This window comes from Physella acuta, unplaced genomic scaffold, assembly GCF_028476545.2.
Source record: "Physella acuta isolate Inbredline_101_S28 unplaced genomic scaffold, ASM2847654v3 ptg001480l, whole genome shotgun sequence".
NCBI classification, from domain to species: Eukaryota; Metazoa; Mollusca; class Gastropoda; family Physidae; genus Physella; species Physella acuta.
This window is the reverse complement of record NW_026732995.1, coordinates 325,634-350,511: the sequence shown is the minus strand read 5'-3', so window position 1 is coordinate 350,511 and position 24,878 is coordinate 325,634. Positions and strand designations below refer to the sequence as shown.

The following is a 24,878-nucleotide window of genomic DNA, read 5'->3' as shown; positions in this document are numbered from 1 at the left end:
ATAATTATTTATACAATGAAAAAAATGTTGAGAAAAACTTACCTTTTCCATCCACAACTCCAGAAGGTAATAATTTGACTGCATGCCCCAGTGTTTCTGTGTGCCCCAGTGCACCTTGGCCAAGTGATATAACTCCATTGCTATTTGAACTGCAATTGCCATTCAAAACTGTTCCAGGTTTGGATGGTAGAAGTAAAGGCTGTTGCTGTAATATTTTGATGAGTGATGGTTGGGTCCCATTACAGGCAGGACTTATTGGCACAGTGTGAGGATGCTGGATGGTCACAAAGGGAAGAGAAGCAGTGGTCTTCCCATTGTTATTGTTGTTGATAATGTGACCTATATTTACAGTTGATGGGTGAATGGATGAGTTTGATGAGAGACGGTCCGAGTTGGTTGTTAACATTTGTGCCAAACTTGAGTTGGGGTTGTGTCCAGGTTGGGGTGAACGAATTGGATGGGACTGTTGAAGTGAAGCCAATGTTGAAATTTTTACATCATTCCTACATTCTATATTTCTAACCTTGGTCGGAGGATTAGCTGGGACCTCTGAACTTTTGTGCTTTAAAAGTCCATTTAATGGTAGGCTACATATAACATTTACACCAACTGTTTTATCAGCTGTACTTGAGAGCTGTCTATTAGGGTCTGATGATAAGATAGTGCTGCCAAGATAGTGACTGGGATTAGCTATAGAAGCTTGAGCAATTCCTTCACTTGTGGAAGGAGTTATTGCACCAGTTAAAGTATTTCTGCTGCCACGATTACTGCTGCCTTTCTGAGCTTTCTGGTGGACTAATATAGCTGGCCTAGAGTCACTTTGGGAATAAAGTTTATTTACTGTAGAACTGGGATCATACCTTATAAATGTTTGTATATCTTTGCCAGGACTACCAATACCTTCCTTTAATGATATCAAATCTTCTGCAGCAGATTTTTCACTTTCCGTATATACAACAGAGGTAGATGACAGATTGCTAGGTAAACTGCTACGAAGATCAGTATTTTGTAACAGAGTAAATGAACTAGAATGATTAATTTTTCCTCTAAGTAGACTTTTTACTCCGCTGCATCTGGGAGGTTTCTTGATATCTATTTTAGTGCCAGGAGGAAGTATACGAGGAGAGGTTACAGACACAAGACCTTCTTCTTTCACTTCAGATGTCCAGGATGATGAAGTCAATGGCATCTTCGTTCTTTCAAGAGCTTCTTTTATAGTTATTTCAGGTGCCTTGAATTGCTGATTATTACAAGTATTAATTTTTACATCTTTATTTTCTCTTAATCCATTCATTTGTTTATAATCAACATTTCCAAATACAGGTGATTCTTTATTGCTGCTTTCTAAAGCTTTTAGATTCAATTCACTTTTCTTGCTGACATCAGTGTTTAATCCATCCAATGAAGGAGCTTTAGTACCACTATTCTGTAAGGCTTCAGAGAATTCCTTTTTTAAGGTGGTCAAAACTTCACCAAATGTATCATAATTTTCTTTCATGTCCAGTTTTTCTTTTAATATTACTGACTGAACAGCTGTCTTGTTTTGTGCGCAGCTCATTTGTTTGTCTTCAATATTTTTGCCGAATTCAGAACCATTGAGTGGGTTGCCCAGTTCTGATTTAGTTGTATACATTTTGTTAACATCTTGTAAATGTTTAAGTTCCAAATGCAAGCGGTCAACATCAGCCAAAAGTTTGTGCTGGTCAGCTTGGTATTTTTCAGATGAAAGAATAGAATGACCAGAAAATCCATTCTGAAATTTTAATAAATAATGTTTATTTAGTAAAAGATACATCTTGTTTAATGCTAATACTTTACTGTATATGAATTAAGATTCTTACTTTTGACTGCTTTGTGTAAGCTGCTGAGTCATAAACATTGCGGTATGCAGTAATCTGAAAGAACAAAATAGTTTTTTTCAAATAAACATAAAAATAGGTTACAATAGTTCTGTTTATGAATGATGTAAAAAAAAAAAACAATGTTTTTAAAATCTGCCAAACTATATGGTAGTATCTCTAAAATTTGTAGATTACATTTTAGAGCTTTCTGTAAAGACTTAAAATGGCAATGATTTTCATAAATTTCTAAAAAAAGATGTCCACAAAATTAGAATTTAAAAGGTGCAGCTAATCACAAAAAAATCAATTTTTTGTGGTTTCAAGGTGAATAGTCATAAAATATATTTTGTCAACTATATAATGGACCTTTCAATAACAGGAAGCTCTAAGAGACATGACTTCCAAACTACAAACACAATGAAGAGTGATGAGAATGATCTGTAGAAATTTATAGACCTTTTCATTTTGTTCAGCTTGAAGAGCATTTATCTGTGCCCCTAAAGAGGCAGTCTCTGATTTAAGTTCACGATGACGAAAAACAATGTCTTTAGCCTGATTGATAAGTTCTTGCGGAGACTCCGCTTTAATACCCATCTAGACAGGGATGAAAAGGAAAGGAATAGAAGATCTTAGACAAGCAAATTCACAATATTTTTGCTTGCTTTCTTTTTCAAGAAATCTAAAACTCCAAAATTTCAACAAGCATGCCAAACAAATTTTTTTGCACAATTTTTTTCTCACCTCTTTCAGGCGATCTTTTATAAGCCGAACACCATCTTTTTGCAAAAGTGATATGTCTTTTTCTAATGCATCAGTCTTTGTGAGCAGCTCTGAATTTTTCAGCTAAGCAAAACAAAATACTTTACTAATCAAAAGTATATTAATGAAATTTTTAAAATGCTAAACTTAATTTATAAAGATGAGATCATTAAAATAATTAAACAATGATGTAACTTTCTATTGTCAAAGATGGATGTATAGAAATGTAAAGTAATTATAGAAACAAGTGAGTTGTTAACCTTTTCCTGTTCTATTTGCAGCATTAACATTGATCTATACTGTGGTGTCTGCATAAATGTCAAGAATGACAAGAAACGTTGCTTCATATTTTCTGTAATACAATTTTATTATAAAAATTCAAGAGATTTCTGCAGTAATTTTAATTAACTTAAAATATTTTAAGGTTGACAAGTAAAATATTTTACAATAATTAAACCAAAACATACGACAACAATTAATAAACACGACAACAATTAATAAACACGGGGGGGGGGAAAAAGGCCTACCTATCATCTGTAAAAAACCTGCTTGTTTTTCTAACATTGAAACTGTTTGCTTTTGAATAGTAGGTTTGAAATAAGCACTAGATGGTTCAGTCATTCTGCGATCATTATAGCTTATTTTTTCATCATTATCTGTGAAAAATATAAATATTTTGTTAAATGTAAAAATGTTACGTAACCGTAACTTAAATTTTGCTTTTAAAAGACCTAATTTTTATTGTTACTTAACTATTTTGCAAAATAGAACAAAACAAAACTATAATAAGGGATGTGACCAGATCAAAAATTTTAAAATCAGACCAGACTCAATAAGTTTCATGAAGAAGCCATCCATCATCCATCGCCATTTTTGTAATAATTTAAAGGATTTCAAGGATTTTTCCTGTAAGTTTAAAGACCAGTAGATCTAGGCCCACACTAAGCCTACATCAGTATTTTGTATAAGTTAAGACGTAGATAGCCATGTTAACGAGAGGAATTTTACCCCAACCAATTTTGTCATTAATAGCTCTACAGCCACGTAAAACAAATAGCATTAAAACATTTGGTATACATCCCCACTCACCTCTCCAATAATTTATTTTTTCATGACTGCCTACAACTTCTGACTAGCTTTATGAAATTATGAAAAATAGGGGGTAAAATCTAGAGGTACATGGTGTTTACACGGCAACAGTAAGCTTACACGCCGTAGACTAACTATTACATATCTTTGAAAGACATAGGCTAGTTACTGAGTGAATTGCATTATTCTATAAAACCAGCAAAACAGTCATAAAGGAGGGGAAGATGCAACCATCTGAATATGGGTAGCAAAACAGAAAAATGGATCGGCTGAAACTATATTTTTCAAAAAGTAGATTGGCGGAAAAAAAAATTCTGCTGAAACGTTTTCTGAGTTGGAAAAGGCAGTTTCCGGAACAAAAGCTGAAAAGTTACATTTATGTTTAACAGAAGGTGAATTTAAAATAAAGGTAGATAAATTATGTCCAGACTAATAGGCATGCAAGATCAAGGGTAAAGAAATTGGGCATGGGATATTTTTTTAAAAACATTTTCCGAATTTTTTTTGTGGTAAAAAATTTTAGCTTGAAAAACATCAATGGGAAAATTCAGAAGGAAAATAATTAGGAAAACTCAGAAATCACCTTAAATTCAGAAAAAGTCACATCCCTATATAGTTCTTAGAGAAAACAACACAACAATCTAACCTTTGCCTGAGGTGGACATGATTGTATGTGCATGCAGTAAATTTAAACTATCAAGAGAAGGTGGTAATGAAGTTCCGGTAGAATGACCCAATGGGTTGCCAGAAACAGTGTGCGTTGTGGTAGTAACAGTGGGTGTTGCTGAAGAAGATATTCCATTGGCTTTCTTTGGTTCTGTATTTTGTTTCAGCCTGGGACGGAGTTTTACTGCTGCCTTTGATTTAACAGGGGAAACTGGCTCTTCAGCTTTTTTACCAACTGTTGGTGACAGTAAAATATTAATTGATGGAAGTTAATAAAAAAAAAACATTGTAAGAATACCATTTAAGATGTTTAAAAGTTTGTATAAGTGTGAATACATAACTGACCTTGCATTTGACGCTTGCCTAGGGCTCCATTATTTAACCGCTTAACAGTTTTCATTTTCTTCTTCTTGATTTGTTTAGAGATCTCTTTTGATTTAACATCCTGCACCACATCTGCTGTCTTTTTGAATGAAAAAAGTGAACATTTATAGTATGCAACCTACATGAGTATAAAATTTAAACTGAAACACAAAACATTAGCAAGGTAAAAATCAAAGCAAATTTCAAGACTTTCCTATTACAATTAATATTCTGTGAAGCACAATTTGGATATATCATATTTTCTTTTAACTTAATAAAAGAATCAACCCCCTTTATTTAAAAACCTGATCTGCAAGAATATAATTGTAAAGAGCTAATTATTGTGTGTAATTGTATGGCAACAAAGATATTTACTCAACAGTTGTCGTTTATAAAACAAAAACTATAATATAATAAATAGATTTAAGTTCATATTTCATTGGTAAATGCAGAAAGAAATATGAAATAATTTAGATTATCAGTTTCTCAGTACAGATTCAAATAAGGGTCTATCTATTTTTTTTCAAAATGTTAATTTTTTTTTTTTTAATAGCACTTGGTATAAAAATACTTTTTGCTAACTAACAAACAATTTAAAATGAATATGCAAGATGGCCTTTTCTGACAACTTACGGAGCTATCATTATCATTCTCTGTCCCAGACTGGGACAAAGGTTTCTTGACATATTCATTCCACTGCCTGCGAGTTGTAGGTCCATACACCACTCCAGTATCCTCTGGTGTTACAGCATTAGAAGGAATAAAACTGGAGTTGGTAAAGCTGGAGTTGGACCCACTATCAAAATCTAACATTTTGGCAGCTGAGAGTGGAGACACAGAGTCAACTTCACGTTGATTTCCACGTGCACGCCTACCACGGCCAGTGGAGTTAGAATCCTGTATTGCCATTGGGAATGAAGGTTGCAGTGGGTTCAGATAAACGTTTACTTTATTTATGTTGTAAAGTATCTTTTTACAGGATTTCCATAACTTTTTTTTAAAATCATTTCAACAAATAAAAAGAGTTTTAATGCTTGTAAAATACTAAGCATGATAATTAAACAAAAATACAACAAATAACTGATAAAATCAAAATTAAAGCCAATTGTAGTTTTTATCTAAAATTTTAAGAAGCACTTACAGATCCTGCTGAGAGTGCTCCATTGATTTTATCTTTAATTGATAAAACTGGTCTTCCCTTTCTGTCTTTTCTTGGTTCTAATTCATCCTATGGCAAACAAGCACTATATTAATTGCTGCACTTTCTTAAATAATATATATATATATATATATATATATATATATATATATATATATATATATATATATATATATATATATATATATATATATATATATATATATATTTATATATATATATAATTAATATATAACATGTTTTTTAAATTTTAAATGTCGCTATGCTATATATTTATAGTTTCACTCTTAAGATAGCACATTTAAAAAAAAGGATGCAAATAATTTCATGGAGCTGTTAAACTACATTTTTTGTTTTCATTTAAAAACCTTAAATGTAGGTAGTAGCATAAAAGTAAGTCCAAATAAATATAAACAGCTGAGCCTAATTTGTTCATGTTTGGCTTCTGTCATTCTAAGAAAGGGCTGTAACCATTTTATCATGTCCATATTCAGTTAAATAATCAACCATAGAAAATGCTATGCTAATGTAATCCCCTTGGAGTATTTTTATTCAATATCAATATTAGTAATATTGTATTGCACTATTTTATGGGTTATGTTTGGATTTAGAATTAATTTTTTTTAAAGGTTCTTAGGTATGTTTGAGTTTATGCAACTTTAAGATGGATTAGGTTTTAAATTATCGGGGTTAGTTTTAGCGTTGAAATTAAGGTTATGTTTTCTTTGGTTAGTATTAGATGAAAAGAAATTAAGTAAAATTGATGCTTTAAGTGCATTAAGGCCAACTTATTTATAGAATAGAATATGCTTACTTTCAGATAGTTATAAAAATTAATCTGATTATATTAAAATATCAAGGCATCTTTAACTTATAAAAAATGTAAAGAGATATATTAAAAATAACAAGTCACATTCAATTTACAAAAAAAAAAAGTTAATGTTTAAGCAATTTTAAACTAATTAATTTGTAACGTAAAAGATTGACAATGAAATGTTAAAAAGTATAACAAATGACAGAAATAAGCACACAAGTTGGGACAAATTCTAACAAAAATAATTGCAAATAAAAACACTAACTCTTTTAGCAGGATTTTTCAACCTTTGGAAGTACTTTTCTAGCTGAAATCATCAAAAGATTATTGTTAGGAATTCTATCAGTAATCAGCTGCATTTGTATAAAATAAAACTTATGAAGATGTTCACATTAGAATTTTTGTTTCTTATTTCTGGGAAATTTTGAAGATATTCAAAATTGCTAAATCAACATAAGAAACCAATGTGAACATCATAGAAAAGGAGTAAAAACACTTATTACCAATGTCCTGTCTATGGTGTGCACATAGTAAGCAAAGGGTTTTCCAGTCCACGAAACTGCACCACAAAGAGGTGATAATTCTTCAACTTGCATTATAGTTCCAATATCTAAAACAAAACAAAAGTAGCAAATTATAAACAAGATAGGTTTAAAGGATACTATCACCATGATTAAATGTAAATTTTTAAAAATTGAAAATTATCCAAGCACAAGATATTTCTTTAACTTGAATATGAAATTTTGTCTATATAAATGAAACATGGAAATTGTTCAAAAGTTGAAACCTGCGCACAATCTAATTTACTTATGTGTGAAATTTCGTCTACCTAACTTTAAAATGGTACACGTTATCGTCTTTAGAGTCCAGAAGCAGAGTGTGTTCCACTTCCGGTTGATAAGCAATAAATTTTTTGTAATACTTGTATGTAAAATTTGGTCATAATTAAAACAGTACTCAAGTTATCATGTTGACAAACACTGATGAATAGGGTTGCAAAAATAATTTTTCCAGCACTGGAAGGTTGTAAAAAGTCAAAATTTGTCAAAATCACTATGTAGATTTTTTCACTTAAAATACTTCCTTTATATTCTGTATACGATAAAGTAAAGAGGTGTAAAATAGCAAAAACTTTCTAAATTTCAATTAAATCAAGTGCACGATTACAACACTCTCTCTGTACTCTGTATATAAAAAAGTAGAAAGGCAATGCGCTTGTAATACCCAGTCCTAGGAAGTAAAACCAATTAATAATGTCATAGTAAATTGGGAGAGTTGAACCAATTTCTTTTATTTTAGCTCATTTGAGCAGTAAAATCACTGTAAAAAAAGTTTCAAATTTCCTAAGCTCATTCCTGTTTATGTTACACAGACAAAACATTATCCTTCATTTTCTTCAATACACTTAAAAACTTACCACTTAAATTTCTTTCAGTAATCCTAAAGTTTAATGGACAAAAAGCTTTAGATGAAACAATTCTTGCTCCTTCCTTTAGGCAATTGGCAAATCTTTGTTTCAACTGAGAAAATGAAACATTTGAGTAATCTACAAACTACAATTTTCAGGGGTACAAGGTTAAAACCAATTGAACAAGAAAATAACTTGATATATAATAAGTAATGTGTACATAAATAGTACCTCATGGTCCACAACAGGTCCAAATGCAAAGTTGTTAACAAATACAACCCTGGAAAATAAAAACAATTTTATTAATTATAATCCATCAAACATTGTTCTAGGTGAAAGGAACAGACTAACACTGCCCATACTTGACTGCTGGAAACTCCACAAAGCCACTATAACTTCCAAGATACCAAGAGTACATTTGATAACTTAAGTTTTGAACAGATGTTAAATGAGACTTTGGACAATAAACTTATTTTTCTTTGTAATTAATTGTAATATCTGAGAGGCATTTCCTCCAACACAAGTATTGTGTCAACATGTAATGCAACATATAAATATTTTTGCCAACCCAATAACAATTTGCTAGGCAGAAGTTATTTCATTTAGGAGTTTGTTCTCGCCCAAATGATTAGATGTCTCAAATTTACTAGCCTTATCTGACCAGGGTCAATAAAAAAGCTAAAATATTTAAACCAGAAGAAAAAAGTTTCTTTTACTAAGTGAATTTAATTCATAAATTTACTCTAAGTGCCATTACAGTTAATAGCAAACACTTCAGAAATTACAGAAATGTTTTTCACTTCAACAAATACTGTAATGTATACTTTGAATAACATTGTCATGTCTTGGAGTAAAAAAAACTATTTGAGGTGAAAATAATTATTGCTATATTTTATACGGAAGCTAGTCTTCTTATAATATTTTATCCTACAGCTACCTTTATTTTTCATTATTTCTGTTAGTTACCAATTAAAACTGGGTATAATGAATGTTGGCCACAAACATATTTAAATGAATTGCTTACGTGGCTTTATTTAGCTTCTCCTTTACATCATCTTGTAAAAAATCACCTTTTTCAATCTAAGAGTAAAGAAAATATGCAAAACAACTATCAAGTAATGTCTAGTTTGTTTAACTATATATAACACTGATTTTCAAATTTTGGCAGAAAAAAATTAATGCATGATAACTTACTAAAAACTCTTGATGTTCTTTACCATACCATTTCATCCATCTACGAAACTCTCTTTCCATTCCCTGAAAATTAGGAAATTTTATCAGAGAAAGCTACATAGGATGAAAATTGCTACTTAAGCAGTTTGGTGTGTATACACCACATTAAATGCTAAGACAGACAATAAAGTTACTTGCGAATTTTTGTGATATTAAGAATTTATATCATAAATTCTAGATGACCAAGGTAGTTTGTTAAGACAGTCAATTCCAAGCAAGGCAACTGTAAATGCCATGCTTGTATTCAGAAAATATTTATTCAATATGGTTGCATGTGGGGTACAGAGATGGTTCAAAATATTTTATCCCCAGCATTTGAAGACATTTATACTCCATTAATGTACACATAAGAACACTACACTGAGTGAGACTTTAATGAGAATGGTCTAATAAAATAAAGCCTGATAATGATATACTAAATCACTGTGATATTAGTCATTTTTTTTCATTACACATTCATTAATTTTAATTCTGTAACATTATTTTGTCCTATGTTTAACTCTTTAAAAACGGGCAAAAAGATGAGTCGTTTTGTGACAATGTCAAACGTGGAAATAATTACTGGCTTAAAGAGTTAATGCAACAGAAATTCCAAAAATTCAATTTATTATTTAAGTAGCTGGAAGTAGGCTTTATAAATCATATATATTATAGAGGCAAAATAAATATCTTTGTTTTCAATTTTTCAACTGAACACAGAATATATTATTAAAAAAGTTTTTAAACAGTTAAAATACAAACAAGTGAGGTGAGAAGAAGCAATAAATGCTCCACCAAAACTCAACAAGTGTATTCATTATACTTATAATTTTTGCATTTGCCCATTTAACACAATAGGGAGAGGGGAATTCTGAAATTTGGGAAAATACTTACTATGGCATATTCTGCAGGCCATTCCGCTTTCTCAACACCATAACAAAACTTACAGTTAGTGGCAGCAGATACCTGCAGTACAACTTGACCAACACCTAAATGAGGTTTTTTTAAAAGAAAGTTTATCTAATACAAACCACCATACATTTTCATAAATATACTAAATTAGTAATTACATTTCAAATGTATATTAAGACAATTTTATAATTAATTATTTTTTATTATTTAGATTCTAAAATTTTTTGCACAAGTACAAGAATTTTTCTTCATTTCAAACTATAATTTGCAAATAAACTTTTTAAAAATCCACAAATTTGTGCATCTTTTTACAGTTTGTTATTAGTACTAGGAAATTGAAGTTTAAAAAATTGAAGTTCTCATTTTCTCAGTATAATCATTAATACTTTTATTGTAATGACTCTTTCATTTAGGTAGATTAAAAAAAAAAATCATGTTTTAAATTCTAGCACACCATCTTCTTTCCATTTTTAAATACTTTTGTTAACAAATCTAAAATGGGATATAATCATATTCACCACTGCCAAGATCAATAAAATAGTCATTTTCTGTGAACTTGATTGACTTGATCATCTGTTCAACCAATTCAAAGCTTGTTTCACCATATACCTATTCACATTGTATCAAATATTTAGAATAATATTTTCTTATGAGCAGTTAGATCTAAGATGCTAATAATATAAGAATAGATATTACATTCAGCTTTACAAATAACAAAATACCTCTGGTGAAAAAGGCTCATAATGATTTAGCTTTTCTGGATCTGTAACAGAGTGATTGTAGCATTGCTGCAATATATGTTTCAACTGTTTCATGCTTGGCTGTTTATTGAATTGTTTTTGTTTTTGTGATCCTTTGACCTGGAGGCAAAATGAAAATGTAAAAAAAAAAAACAAATTCATTACTTACAGGATTTTCTAGTTTTTTAGATAATTAAAAAGTGTGGTTAAAATATTTTCTGTTCATTTTTAAATTGGAGACTAAAATATACAATAAAGTAGTTTTCTCTCTTATGTAAAATATTCAAATTTTATATCATTTGAATTTAGCATATAACTAACTGATAGCAACCCTCTATAGGAACAGGACCAAGCCAATCGAACAAAGTAAGAAGGTTGTTAGTTATCTTTACATAATTACTTCCTTAACATTATTACTTCATTATTTTGATGAGATCCTTCAAAAATTGTGTGAAATTTATAAGCTAAAATTTAATAAGAGTATTTGTTCAAATTAAAATGAGCTAACAAATATTTTAAATACTGAGACAAACATATGTACTTACAAGCTGACGTATACCGTCAACAGCTTTGTTGTATCGGTCACACAAACTTCTTGTTTGTTCAAAATCATAACTAAAAAGATTTAAAATTACTAATCATAAAATGGTAGAAGAAGAATAAAATATTTTTTTTAAAAAACAATCATAACTAATTAGCAGTGAAATTATTGACCATCTAACACAAAAGACAAATTTAATACAATGAAAACTTTATTTACAAAGATGAAGGAATTGTTATATGAAGTAATCAACATTTACTTTCAACAAAATCCAGATAGAAATAGAAATTTTAAATAATTAACAAAAGAGGAAGGAAACTGAGAAAAATATAAGAACATTGTTATATATTAATTTAGTATAAGTATTATACTAACCTGGCAATGTCGTCATTTTCCTTAAGTATTCTTGTGTCTAATGGTATTTTTAGCTCAGGAAAATCCTCACAAACCAACCTAAATTTAACGGAAGTATCTGATTAACATTTTGTGGCACATTTCTTATTATGGGAAAAATTATGAGAAGCATAGAATAGTAATCCTCATAAAAGGTAACAATTTGAATAATTAAAAAGGCATGATTGAAGAATTGTTATTAGTGTGTGCCAGTATTCATTAATCCACTAGCTAATGTACATTTTAAGAGGCTAGTTTTATTTACATAGAACTAACTTGCTGATTCTTGAGTATTCTGGTATTATTAACAAGTCTGCAAATAATTATTAACTATTGACATGAAAATCATTTTACAACTGGCACACCAACCCCTTATTACATTTAGAAACATTTTTTAAGTAACATTGTTAAGAAATACAAAATCCTATTTGACATTCTTGAACCCTCCCCTCAATGGGTGAGTGACCTAATGGACACAAATGAGTTAGAACCAATGAGTTCCATCATTATTGTTGACAGATAAAATTTGTGTCTCTTTAAACTTTGCCTTCATCTTAACTATAAAGCTCAAATGACCTCTGGCAGAATAGTTTTTTAGTTTTTTAGTGATAAACAGGCATGTAGAAATGTGTTCTTGTTTAAATCCTTTAACTCTAAATATATCAACATTGTGCAATATTTTATGGTTTTAATTTTTGTACTTAAACCTAAATTAATGGGAGAAATCTTAATATTTATTAATTCTAAGATAACTCTTTGATTTCTTAACAAAACGTTTTAACTAACGTAAAAAGCAAAGAACAAAAAAAATGCTAATTTTTATATCTGAAAAAAATAGATGATTTACAAAAAAAAAGAAAAACTATCAAATTTGTATATATGTTTGTGGTAAGGCTTAGGGTTTATGTTTGTTTATGTTGACATTTAAAGTTATAATTGTGGTTTGGGTTAGGTTTATATATTTTAGGTGGAAAATTTAATATATTCCTGAAACCAGAGCAAGGCACACCCTGTTGAATAAACACGCATGCCACAGTCCTTTAAGGGTAAATTTTTCACAAAGGCCAGTTTACAAATAAAACTTAACCTGAAAAAATGTTAGAAATAAGTTCTCTATGCTTGGGGGTCATTCATAAATGACATAACACTGATTTATACCTCCCCCCCCTACATGTCACAAAAAGCCAGACCCCCCCTAAAATGATGTCACACCTCAGTCTACAACCCCCCCCCCTCTCAAAATCAGAGTTTCTTCCAGCCCCCCCCCCCCCCCCCCCCGAACGAAATGAAATTTATATAATTTATATAGAAAATATATACTTTTAACAGTGCCCCCCCCCCCCCCCCCCAGAAACACTGCTCAAAATTGATGTTGAATTTTTCTTAAAACATCGATATTTTTCCAAAATCTTGTCAGAATTCTGTCAACATGTAGTATTTTGATCAATTCCTATTACAATTTATTTAAAATCGTTTTCTAACGGCTAAAACTCATTTTCTAACATTGGTTTTTTGTAATGCAAAAAAATGCACACACCTCACAAAATTACGGACCCTCCCTCCCCCTACGACTGTGACGTCATTTTTGGACGACCCCTTGCAGCTTTTAAAACATTAACTCTTAAAATAAATTTAGGAGATTTTTGTTGGCTTAAGTAATTTTTAAAAAGTTTTTATAATGTCAACAATAATGACGGAAGGCTTTTGGTCTAAGGAAACCAACGCATGCCTAATGATCTCTCCTAGATCTGGGTCACCAAACTGACCTTGAATACGATTGCATTGTTGATGTATTTATTTTACCCTACTAGATTCTAGCATCTCGATCTATCTTTATTCTACAGATTTCCCCCCCCCCCCCCAGATTTGTCCTGCGATGTTACAGCTCTGCGACCTTTCGATTTTATACAAAAAAAGTGGTGGGGGGGGGGGGTATACGGGACGGCGCATAGAACTAACCCAGAACACACCGCCGCACTAGCCTAGACTATTGATCCACGCAGACGATCTTGGTCTCATTCTTGTCTCGTGGCCTCGTTCCTCTCAACACCGAGTTCTCGACCAGGAAAAAAAATAGTAGCCTATATCTCTTCGAATTTAGTTGACAAATATAGATCTACTAACAGATCAAAGGGCATTTGATTATAAAATCCTATTTTGATTCATAAAGGAGAGGTGGGAAGAAATACCACGCATAAGATGATTAGCATCATTGACAATTTCATACCCCAGTTATTTAGAAGAACAATAAATAGGCGGGGCATGGGCGACCCGTTCGCGGTCGTTTCGGTGACATTTTTCTCCAAATTAAAAATGCGAACTGTGACCTATTTAGATGCATAATTAAAACAATGAGGAAGCGGGTTAAGCAGGTCAATGTATACAAGTAAAACATGTAGGCTAGGTCTATGCATTAACTCTTTAATATAAATAGCATAATAAGCATAACAGATGCGAGAAATTATTATGCTACAAGATTTAATAACGAAGTATAAAAGCTCTCGGTAGATCTTACCATTACCCAAATAAATTTAAACGACATAGATGCAAGTTAGACCTAGAGCTACAATCAGTGGCGGCGCCAGGTTATTTAGCGCCCTAGGCAAAACCTATTAAAACGCCCCCCCCCCCGCAATTTTTTTTCGACCCCCCATATTATATATATATATATATATATATATATATATATATATATATATATATATATATATATATATATATATATATGATTGTGTGTGTATGTTAGAATATTACTTTAAAATTCTGTTTAGGATCTTGTCGTGCCAACAATTAATTTACTTTGAAAATCTAAATCTCACCCTGGCTAATGAGATTTCTAATTAAAAGTGAGAGAAAACAAGACATAGACCTATTTAAAAATCGAAATTGCACAGGCGCCGTCCCAAAGGAGACTCCAAACGAGGTAGATATTAAAATATAAAGGGTCATTACTAAAAATTATACACAGTAGAAATGAAGAAATTTAACTGCTACTTGGCATTACCGACTTATTTAATTGTTTTCTATACTAATTATGTGACACCAAAATAAAAAGTCAAAGTGACTGGTAAAAAGCGCCCCGACCTTTCTTAGTGAGGGAGGTTGGTGGCGCATTTTCCCCAAAGTGAATAACTATATATAGGCCTAATTTAAAGATGGGGTGCAAAATAGATAGTTCGTCCTGGGCACCTAAATAGATCGCTACGCCTTTGTATATTATCCTGTCTAAAGTTAATATAATGTAATCAGAAATATTAATTTTTATGTACTTTTTACTAATCGAGATTACACATTTTTGCGCCCCTCTATGGATAGCGCTCTAGGCAACCGCCTAGTTCGCCTTATAGCAGTGGTTCCCAACCTTTTTCGAGTGGCGACCCCCTTTTATAAAAATTAAGTGACCCGCGACCCCCATAGAATTAAAAAGCCGAAATTAGTATGGAAATCAATAAGCACTAAAATAAGATTTTCTAGTAGACTTTCAATATGAACTACTCTTGATAACTGTTTTAATACCATGAGTAAAATTGCATATAATTCACTAAACATTCGAGGTTAATTTTTTTTAAGTCTTTTTTTTTGTTAACGCCAACCTATGTCATTATCATTATCGTAATTTTGTTTTTAATCGAAATATAGTGTTCAAAATAAAATTATATTCTCGAAAAGTCAATCAATTTTACGTTTGGATATAAATGGTTAATACTACACCAAAATTGTGTCTCAAGTTTTTCATCTTCCGCGGAATCATTCTACAGATTAAAGAATTCATCTTGTAATTCATCGGAAATGCTGGCAACATCAAGGGAAGAAGAGAATGGATAATGCGTCAATGCAGATTCTTTTTTTCAGCTCAGAAAAATAGCGCTGCATTTCGATTTCAATAGATTCAAGATGCCCAGAAATTTCTTCTTTCAAAATTTTATTTATCTTACAATTAGATTCATCTACCACACTGCAGAGTTTCTCAAATTTACAATATTTCCAAGATTTATTTTCTTCGCCGATATTGCAGCTTTGATAAAAATGCCCCGAGATTATCATGGAAAGTGATAATATTCGTTCATTTTCCCTGAAGCTTCAGGTTATGCTAATGTTGATGTTCGAACACATCTGCTAGGTATGATGCTCTCTCCAACCACTCTATGTCGTTTTAAGTATACCAAAAGGTCTTGTTTCCTTTGCATTTCCAAGAACAATTTGATTTCAGATTTCAATTCAAAAACACGATTCACACCAATTCGTTTGACAGCCAGCGCGCTGTAGAGCAGAACCTCGTGATCTTTATTCAGGTCTTTGCTCAGTTCTTTGAAGGCTCCAGATTTTATATAATTTACGATTTATACTAGCAATGGAGTCATGATGGCGATTGGTGAGGGCAGTGGTTAGGGAGCTAAATCTTTTCTGCTTTCTGAAAGCCCGATTTTGACCTAAACATAGATGGTGGACCATCCGTACAATCACTCACAGCTGTTTTAACCCATTTTAATCATCCAATTTAAAATAAAACGTATTTATTTTCTCCATGCTATCTTCACAAAAGAGCAACTATTCTTTGCTATCATCTGAATAAATATAGACAAAGACCAGCAACTGCGAACACGAACTCGCGTCTTTTGATTTATCAACTTGAAAAGCAAACAATGGTGAAAGCTTAATTTCAATAAAAATGTGTTATTTAACATCTACGGACATGTAAGAATTAACTTCACCATCTTCAACATGCAGCGTTTGATGAGATTTTCTCCTATTGTGTTTTTTTTTTTTTTTTTTGCTTGGCATTTTCTGTCGCGACTTCATGTGATGCTTGCACTAATGCTGTGTTTCCTTGGTGAAAACTTCCTGTTCGATCAAGTCTCTGACGTTTGCAACAAGCTTCATACCGACGAAAGAACTCTATATCTTTTTTGGTGCGTTCCGAATGACTCGTGTCAAATGACGTTTTAGTTTTGAAGATTTCATAAACTCGTGACTGAGAACAACTTTGTACAGTACGCTTTGCTTCTTCTCTATTCCGTTTCCAGTGATGTTAGTAAAGCCGAATTTCAAAAATTCTTCTAAATATTTATGTTTTGTTTCAAATTACTAAGGTTTAGTATACCAGTTGGCGACCCCCCAGAAAGCCCTTCGCGACCCCCAGGGGGGTCGCGACCCCCAGGTTGGGAACCCGTGCCTTATAGGTAGCGCCGGCCCTGGCTATAATATCAGACTCTGATACACTGATAGGTAAAAATTCATTTAAAACGCCCGCGCGGGCATTGGGAGGGGTGAGTCAGAACAGAAGTCAGTTTGTGGACTGGATGAGTTCTGGGTACAACTGGGCATTTGCACGTTCAGTACATCAATGTACTTATTGGTTAGGAAACACGATTTTCATTTGTTTGCACACTAGTCCTACCTAGCTATTTTTTTTTTGTTAAAGTTAAATAGAACTACGAAAGGTCAGAAATTCAAAATCGAACTTTGAATGTCGCAAATCAAAGACATCAATTTAATATATTTGGCATAGATTAGCTAAAAAAAAAAAAGAGAACACGAACGCGTATACTGCAACGTTCTGAAATCAAATTATTAGTAGTAAAAATAATAGGGAAAAAACAAAGGCCTTGTCTGCAACAAAGATAATTTTATAGCGCCCTCGTGCGTCTTTCTAACCAACCAGCAAACAGCAGCTGAGTATAGAGCTGTGCGCCCAGCCATGAAAGACCTGCCGTCAGTGGCACACCAATTATCTATTTAGATGCCACCTGTACCCCAGCCAGTTGCTGAGGAAATGATACAACAAAGACCAGCGATACGAGTCAAAGGAAATAGCTGACTAGGCAAGAGAGTGGGGTGGGGGGATGACGGCACGTTCAATAAATCAATATCATGCCCTAACTAGTAGGGCCGTCCGGCATCCAGTACGAACGAAAAGGGATAACTAGAATTGTACACACAACAAAGCTAAGGTTATAGGAGTGAATGAGGTGGATTCATCAGCGCTTTGGGGTGAAACATGCTGTCAGAGCACTTATAGAAAAAAAAGAAAATTATAGCTGTCTTTAAAAGACGTGATTCCATCTGCCTTTTTTACTTTCTCGTATATACGTAGTATAGAGAAAGTATTGTAATCGTGCAAAAAAAAATCACCTCACTGATACGGAAAAACATAATTTTGCAATCTTGTCCGTATGTCTGTGTGTGTGTGTGTGTGTGTCTGTGTGTGTGTCTGTCCGTGTGTAAACACGATAACTTGAGTACCGTTACAGCTAGGTTGATGAAATTTCATATATAAGTATTTTATCAAAATCGTAGATCCGTATCAACTTTTGAGCGATTTCCGATAACCGGAAGTGGTACTTTTCCTACTTTGAATTTTTTTAAAGCCTATAACTTGAGTACTATTTCAGATAGATAAATGAAATTTCACATGTAAGTAAAAGATCTAATTCTCTACCTTCTGTTAAATTTTGAGTAATTTCCGTTGACAGGAAGTAGTAATTTACGCTACTTCCGATTTCTCAAAAAACTAATGTAAATTTTAAAAGTACTACTAATATTGCGCACTATTATGCGCTTTTTTATTTCGCGTTCACTTGGTGTGCAATTAATTTGTCTACGAGATTTTATTCTATTTTTAAAACTTTAAGTATTTAAAATGGATTTAAAATCATGTCTATAGCCCGAGTTCCCATCCCCTGTTATTTTATATAAAAATATTCGAGAAAGTTTAGGGGAGATCACTACCGGTTTATTTAAAATTCATATTTGTTGTATTGAATTTGTGGTTTTGTGTGTGTGTGTGGGGGGGGGGGATTTAGGTAGAATTTTAGTTAGATCCTTTTTTATAAAATACTCTAGACTTTAGGTTTTCATAATATTGACAATTCTGTAAATTTAGAATGTAATACATACTGATACACCACCCAACTCTGATGGGTACCTAACTCACGTAACTGAAAGTAAAGGCGGCTGGGCATAGTGCTGACCACACTATCTCTTCATATGCCGAGGTCACAGAAACAAGTGAACTCTACTTCACTTGCCCCATAGACCGTCAGGTTTTAAAAGGGAACTTTACTTACATACTGATACTATTTTTGTAGTAGAAATAGTATATGTTGTGTATGTTCTGTTAAGCTTTCCAATATATTTTCATTGTTTTCTTTCTGCTTAAACCAATCTTACACTTAGCAATTATTGTTAGCCATGATGGTGTAAAAAGCTATTATACTCTCACATGATGCTATTCCATTATTTCATTTCTGTACATTTTCATTGAATCGCCTTGTGTTGTTTGCCAGGAGAGGGAAAGCAAGCTGTTTTTGTTTTGCTTACTTTATTTTTGTAACCAGCCGTGTTATTGAGGAATGGCAGGTGATGCAAGTTAATTTTTAGAATCAATTTGTATACACTGTTGTTTTGAAGGTAGCTGTATGTAATGCTCTTAAAATATTTTGTAAACAAACATACATATCTGCCTTAACATTTACTTGGCTATTGATGGCTGCAGCAAAGCCTAGCCAACAATGGCTAATATATATACACAAACAAATATGCATTTATGTACACACAATATATTATCAACCCTGTATTTTGAATGTGTGACAATATTTTTTAAAACTGATTCATTTGAATATAAACACTGCCTGTAATTAAAGTGTAATATTTTACTTGAACTTAGTCGTTATGGTGCAGGTTCGTCCACACTACCACCCAAGCGCCCTGGTTTGGCTGTACGAAAGTCTTGAATGTATGTTTGTTACAGTGAGGCAGACACCTCTTAGAGACCACTCAAGTGTCAGGGGCGCCGCAGGCCCCACATGGGAGCCTCTGGTTTGGTTTAAATATCATTGTAGGCTGCTCTTTAAAATGTAAGTAGGTGCCATAGGGCTAAGAGGGGAGCCCCACATCACCAGGCTGCAGAAGACAAAGTGGCTATACTGATGACAGACTTGCACACTACCTGGCGGCTTATACTATAGATACATACACCCTTTTAATTTTAATCATTGCAAATTTGAAAATGTCGAGTTTTCTATTGTTCAATTGTTCACATAATTCAGTTATAATAATAATCACTGCTTTGTAAGGTGGGACTTGGTGACATAGGAACTTAAACAGCAACAAAATTCAACTCTGTTAAAATCTCCAGTGGAGAGTATGCCATATACAAAACCCTTCTCTCCTAATTTTGCCTCTTTCTGCATTTTTCAACACAAGTGTTTTCAGAGCAACCTCTTTTTTGTATCCATGTTGATTCAATAATGACTTGTTTGGTAATACTTGATTCTTTCCTCAACAAATGGTCAATCCATCCAAAACATTTTCCGAATTTCTTACTCCACAGCGATTTGTACTGTTGTGTTAAGTACTTTATATTTAATATTCACTGTACGCAGCAAGTTATAAAATATAGCAATCTAATCACTAGCTTTATGCATTGTACAATAAAGTAGAATTAAAAATGTACAAGTTGATATTAGCTTTTTTGCTTACAGCTCAGTATATTTTTAATCACTCAAGAGCCAAGAAACATTCCTGATACTGAGTTTTCTAACACCTACATTTCTATTACATAGGTTTATTTTGTAGCCACAATGTAAGAGGAATACATAATTACCTTATCGTGTCCACTATTTCCTCTGGTCCTTCTTTACCTTCCTGGAATATAAATAATTAAAATAAACATTTTAAGACGCAAAAATATCAAAATAAAGCAAATAGGTATAAATATCTAATGATATCTACAAAGCAAACGGGTGTTGGGAAATTATGAGATGCGAAAAGCGAAATGGCGAGGCGGGAAAATGCGAGACATACCTAAGGAATTAAGGGTAAATAGCGAGACATTTTGCGAAATAAAGTATTTTTCATGCTTTTTTCATATTTATTTAAGTTATTTTTTTTGTTTTAAAATAAACAAGCATGTAGCCATACCCTTTAACAGGAGTGTTGTATGTTGTTATTTTTTATCTAGAATTTATTATATATATTATATATAGTTTTAACAATGTAAACCAAATGTCTTTGAAGTCTGCACCAAATACCACGGGTGCGGTAAATTTTTCGCAGAAATCTTTGCATTTTAACACCACCTAGCATAAGTATCGGGTTGTGGTAATATGCGAGACAAAAAGTCACGTGACTGATCGTTTTCCCCGCCTCGCCGTTTCGCAACACCCAAAGCAAACTAAATACCACTGCATGATATCAAAATTGAATCAAAATAAAACAATTCAGATTAATATTATTTAGGGCCTTTTAGTCTTTAATAACAGTTGTCATTACTGGCAAATCCAGAAATAACATCAAAATATATTATTTAGTTGTCCATGCCCCCCCCCCCCCATTTACAATATCACTAATTACTTAGGCCTCAGGCTAGATAGGCCAACAGTTTTTTAAAGTTTAAAATGTGGGCCCTCATCTGTTGCATTGTTCCACAACCTGGACAGGGTCTTGCATGCTCTACTATGACATGACATATGGTAACCTACTGCTGGACTAAAGTAAAGTAGACAATGAGCAGGAAAGGCAGTGACACAGGTCAGTAAGAGTATAGGCTGAACATGAAGAGATATGTTCATGGTGGCTACAACTACAAATAATATTATGGGGTCATCCATTAATGCTGTCCACACTGTATAGTGCCTGGGGTCTAAAAATAAATGTATTTCTACAGATGGGTGTGGGATGGATTAGGAAAGGGGGGGGGGGGGCCTAGAAATCTACAATTATAATATAGATCTATCTAACTAATATCTGGAGATGTAGCCTCAGCCTGTGCTTATCAAAAATATTAGTCTGTATTTAAAATACATAGATCTAAAAATAGGCCTGCTAGTCTAGATCTACTGTCGTAATCACTAATCAAATCATAAATTTCAGATGATTATAGATACCGGTGTCCAATAATGGAATCTTTTTTAAAAAAAGGGGTGCCGGGTTGTTTTTATTGTGATCTCGACTAATTTAATGGTTAGAAATTAGGGTTAGGCGTATGGAAGGACCAGGGTTGGGGTTAGCATTGACATTAGCCAGCCATGTGTGTATTATTTTGTTAACTACCAGTAACTAACCTAACACCCCTTTTTACAGGAGATTCCATTATCGGATGCCGGTATAAACATTCTCTTATAGATACCGGTGCCCGATAGTAGACTCTTCCATAAAAAAATAGGTATGTTGGGTAGCTAGTATTAGGCCTATTGTTATCTCGACTAATTTTATGGTTAGAAATTAGGGTTAGGCGTATGGTAGGACCAGGGTTGGGGTTAGGGACAAGTCACAGGGTTAGCATTGACATTAGCCAGCCATGTGTGTATTAAAAAGGTAGGGTTGTCGGCATCCGCCGAGTTCGCGGTAAAAACATGACCCGAAATCGCCCATTACTTTCTGATACCGGACCCACGAGATTTGGTTTTGCATACTAATAAGTTTTTAATTTATGGTAATTAATTAAGTTTAAAAGGTCATTTCCTAAGGTTAATTAAAAAGTAGAGTGGTTGTCCCTTAGTTTTAATGGCTTTGCGACCTGATTGCATGCTGTCTCTGCTTTGGTCTTCCCCCCTGTATCAAGGTTAGTTTCAAATACGTTGGAATCTCGATTTTTTAAAAGATTCCTCTAGATGAGAGTAGATTACTGATCAGACATATCTTAAGTAATTGGAAATGAAATTTGTTTTTGGATATTTTGACTCCGACATTAGTTATACCCCTCCGAACGTAGTCACTGTATGTAGGTCACGCTGCCACCATTGTTATATTTTTTCATCCCGATCTTCCTGCCTTTAAGTTTGATCAACTAATAACAGCAATCTTATGGCATGTGCCAACAAATCTAATTTTTTATTTCAAAATATATTTACATACCCATCTTTAATTTTTTCAGCTCTAGTTCTATCTAGTTTTCTAGAATATGTTTTTCCTAAAAATCCAATTTTGTCAGACTAGACTCTAGACTGACAAGAGTCAGACCTAGATCTAGGTTACCTGTCTGTTGCTATACACTAACATTGTGCTAACTGTAATTTTAAGTATTCAAGTTCTACTTACCCTTAGATATAGTTATATGCTGAAAATCAGAATCCATACACAATTCACACATAAAAACATTGATCTGATAACTTCATTTCACTTATTACAAAATGGCTTTTATATGGACTCTACTTCACCTGCCCAAAATAACAAGGCAGTTATAGACACATTACAGTGTTCATGTCATTTACTTTAGATTTCTGACTATGGAGTTCTTTCATTCACTGTATTTATATAAAATATTGCTTTAGAAACATTTTCATATTTGCGCAGCAGTTTTATAACAAAATGGCTTAAAGATGGACTCTACTTCACCTGCCCAAAATAATGAGGCAATTATATGCACATAACAGTGTTCAAGCCATTTACTTTAGATTTCTAACTTTGTAGTTCTTTCATTTGCTGTATTTATATAAAATATGGCTTTAGAAACATTTTCATATTTGCGCAGCACACAGTTTTTTGGGGTTATGGGAGGAAGCCAACACAAAAATATAAGTTCTGTATTATTTTTATTAATTTCAACAGCATTTACAAGTTCTATATATCATCCTAGTTAAACTCTGCAAATATGAACAAAATACAACTGCAAGTAAAATAACTATGCTCAATTTATTCAGGTATACCATGACTTGTCACAATTGGCCAATGCAAAAGCAAGGGGATTCCACCCCTCACAAAAAAATTCGCCAAAAAAAAACTATTTGAGCTAGACAGAAAATCTTTTTTGTTTTGTTTTCATATAGTTGAGCTCTACAAGAATATGTAATTTTTATTTTTATATGATGATTAGTGTTTTTTCACTTAATCCCTAGTATTATTTAGTTAACTACCAGTAACCTAACACCCCTTTTTTAAAGAAGATTCCATTCATCAGGCCTATCGGCCTATAGGTTACAGGTATAAAATTCTCCCGTATCAACTTCCAGATCTCTGGTCTAGATTTCTAGCGATGGCATTGTGCCTTGTTGTAACAACGTAATGTATTAATGTAATGTTACAATTTAAATTTGTAAAATTATGAATAGGGCAATGCCATAGGCCTAGCTACTAGAATCTAGATCTACTGCAAATTCAAAGCAATCGTACACGATCTAATAATAAATTCTAAGAAATTAGTGAAGTACATTGAAATTTAAATCTAGATAGATCTAGATCTAGTTAGATTGCTAGATCTAGATATCTAGACCAGAATAAAAGACAAGAAAAGGTGTGGGATGAGGAGGTAGTCAAGACAGGACAGTGGTACACAACCGTGCCGCGATCAGTGCGGTATCTGGCACATCACTGAACAAATTATTCGACTAAGTAAAAAATAACTCACCGAAGTTGCAACGGGCCATTTTAATATTAAGGGCTCTGCTCCAACTGGACTATGCAACTTCAACTTTTGCGCCATATTTCCACCTTTCTATTAACTCAAACTCTTCCATGAAATGGTCAAATTCTGAAAAATAATTTTCACAACTTGACCATTTCCACTCTCACAATTGACCCACATTTGGCGTCGGAAGTCTCGTACAAACTCGCTCTATAAATAGCCTAAATGTCAATAGTCACACGTCTTCGCCTAGTTTTGTGATTGGCTTAAAATTACTTTCGGAATCCCTTTCTTTCTTCCTTCGAGCTAGGACCTAGCCTAGGCAAACTTAGGCCTTATATTAAAATGTAATGACATTTTATGCTTTTAGATGTTAAAATTAACGTACTAAAATAAGCCCACCTTCGAAGCAATATGTTGATCCAATATATATTATAAAACGTTAAAAATATGGTTGTAGATAGGGAACTACATTCTTTTCAATGCGTCTTATTTTTTGTTGATTAAGCATCCATCAATTTCGCCAATTTACAGAATAGCCATTCTGGTTGTTATTTTTTAAATTCTTTTTGTAGTATTTAATTTTATATTTAAACATAAAAAAAATGCGACATTTTAAAAACATTATTTGAATATGC

At 32.7% G+C, this 24,878-nt stretch overlaps 1 protein-coding gene across 2 annotated transcripts in view; it reads right to left on the bottom strand.

The window, feature by feature from the left end:
• LOC131928255 (uncharacterized) overlaps positions 1–24,432 on the bottom strand; it is a 33,588-nt gene extending 9,156 nt beyond the window's left edge. Inside the window, exons 1-23 of one of the 2 annotated variants that reach the window (XM_059284221.1) lie at positions 24,244–24,432; positions 20,503–20,543; positions 11,880–11,957; positions 11,509–11,578; positions 10,946–11,083; positions 10,742–10,832; positions 10,206–10,300; positions 9,294–9,356; positions 9,124–9,179; positions 8,331–8,379; positions 8,109–8,211; positions 7,195–7,301; positions 6,957–6,998; positions 5,860–5,946; positions 5,352–5,615; positions 4,701–4,818; positions 4,336–4,590; positions 3,128–3,256; positions 2,861–2,952; positions 2,583–2,684; positions 2,298–2,435; positions 1,842–1,895; positions 43–1,753 (exon numbers count right to left, since the gene is read on the bottom strand). In XM_059284221.1, the coding sequence (XP_059140204.1) occupies positions 43–1,753; positions 1,842–1,895; positions 2,298–2,435; positions 2,583–2,684; positions 2,861–2,952; positions 3,128–3,256; positions 4,336–4,590; positions 4,701–4,818; positions 5,352–5,615; positions 5,860–5,946; positions 6,957–6,998; positions 7,195–7,301; positions 8,109–8,211; positions 8,331–8,379; positions 9,124–9,179; positions 9,294–9,356; positions 10,206–10,300; positions 10,742–10,832; positions 10,946–11,083; positions 11,509–11,578; positions 11,880–11,957; positions 20,503–20,543; positions 24,244–24,318 (3,958 nt within the window). In that variant the 5' untranslated portion in view covers positions 24,319–24,432. The remainder of the gene's footprint in view (positions 1–42; positions 1,754–1,841; positions 1,896–2,297; positions 2,436–2,582; positions 2,685–2,860; positions 2,953–3,127; positions 3,257–4,335; positions 4,591–4,700; positions 4,819–5,351; positions 5,616–5,859; positions 5,947–6,956; positions 6,999–7,194; positions 7,302–8,108; positions 8,212–8,330; positions 8,380–9,123; positions 9,180–9,293; positions 9,357–10,205; positions 10,301–10,741; positions 10,833–10,945; positions 11,084–11,508; positions 11,579–11,879; positions 11,958–20,502; positions 20,544–24,243) is intronic. The other variant, XM_059284223.1, reaches the window with a different exon arrangement.
• Positions 24,433–24,878: the final 446 nt, after the last annotated feature.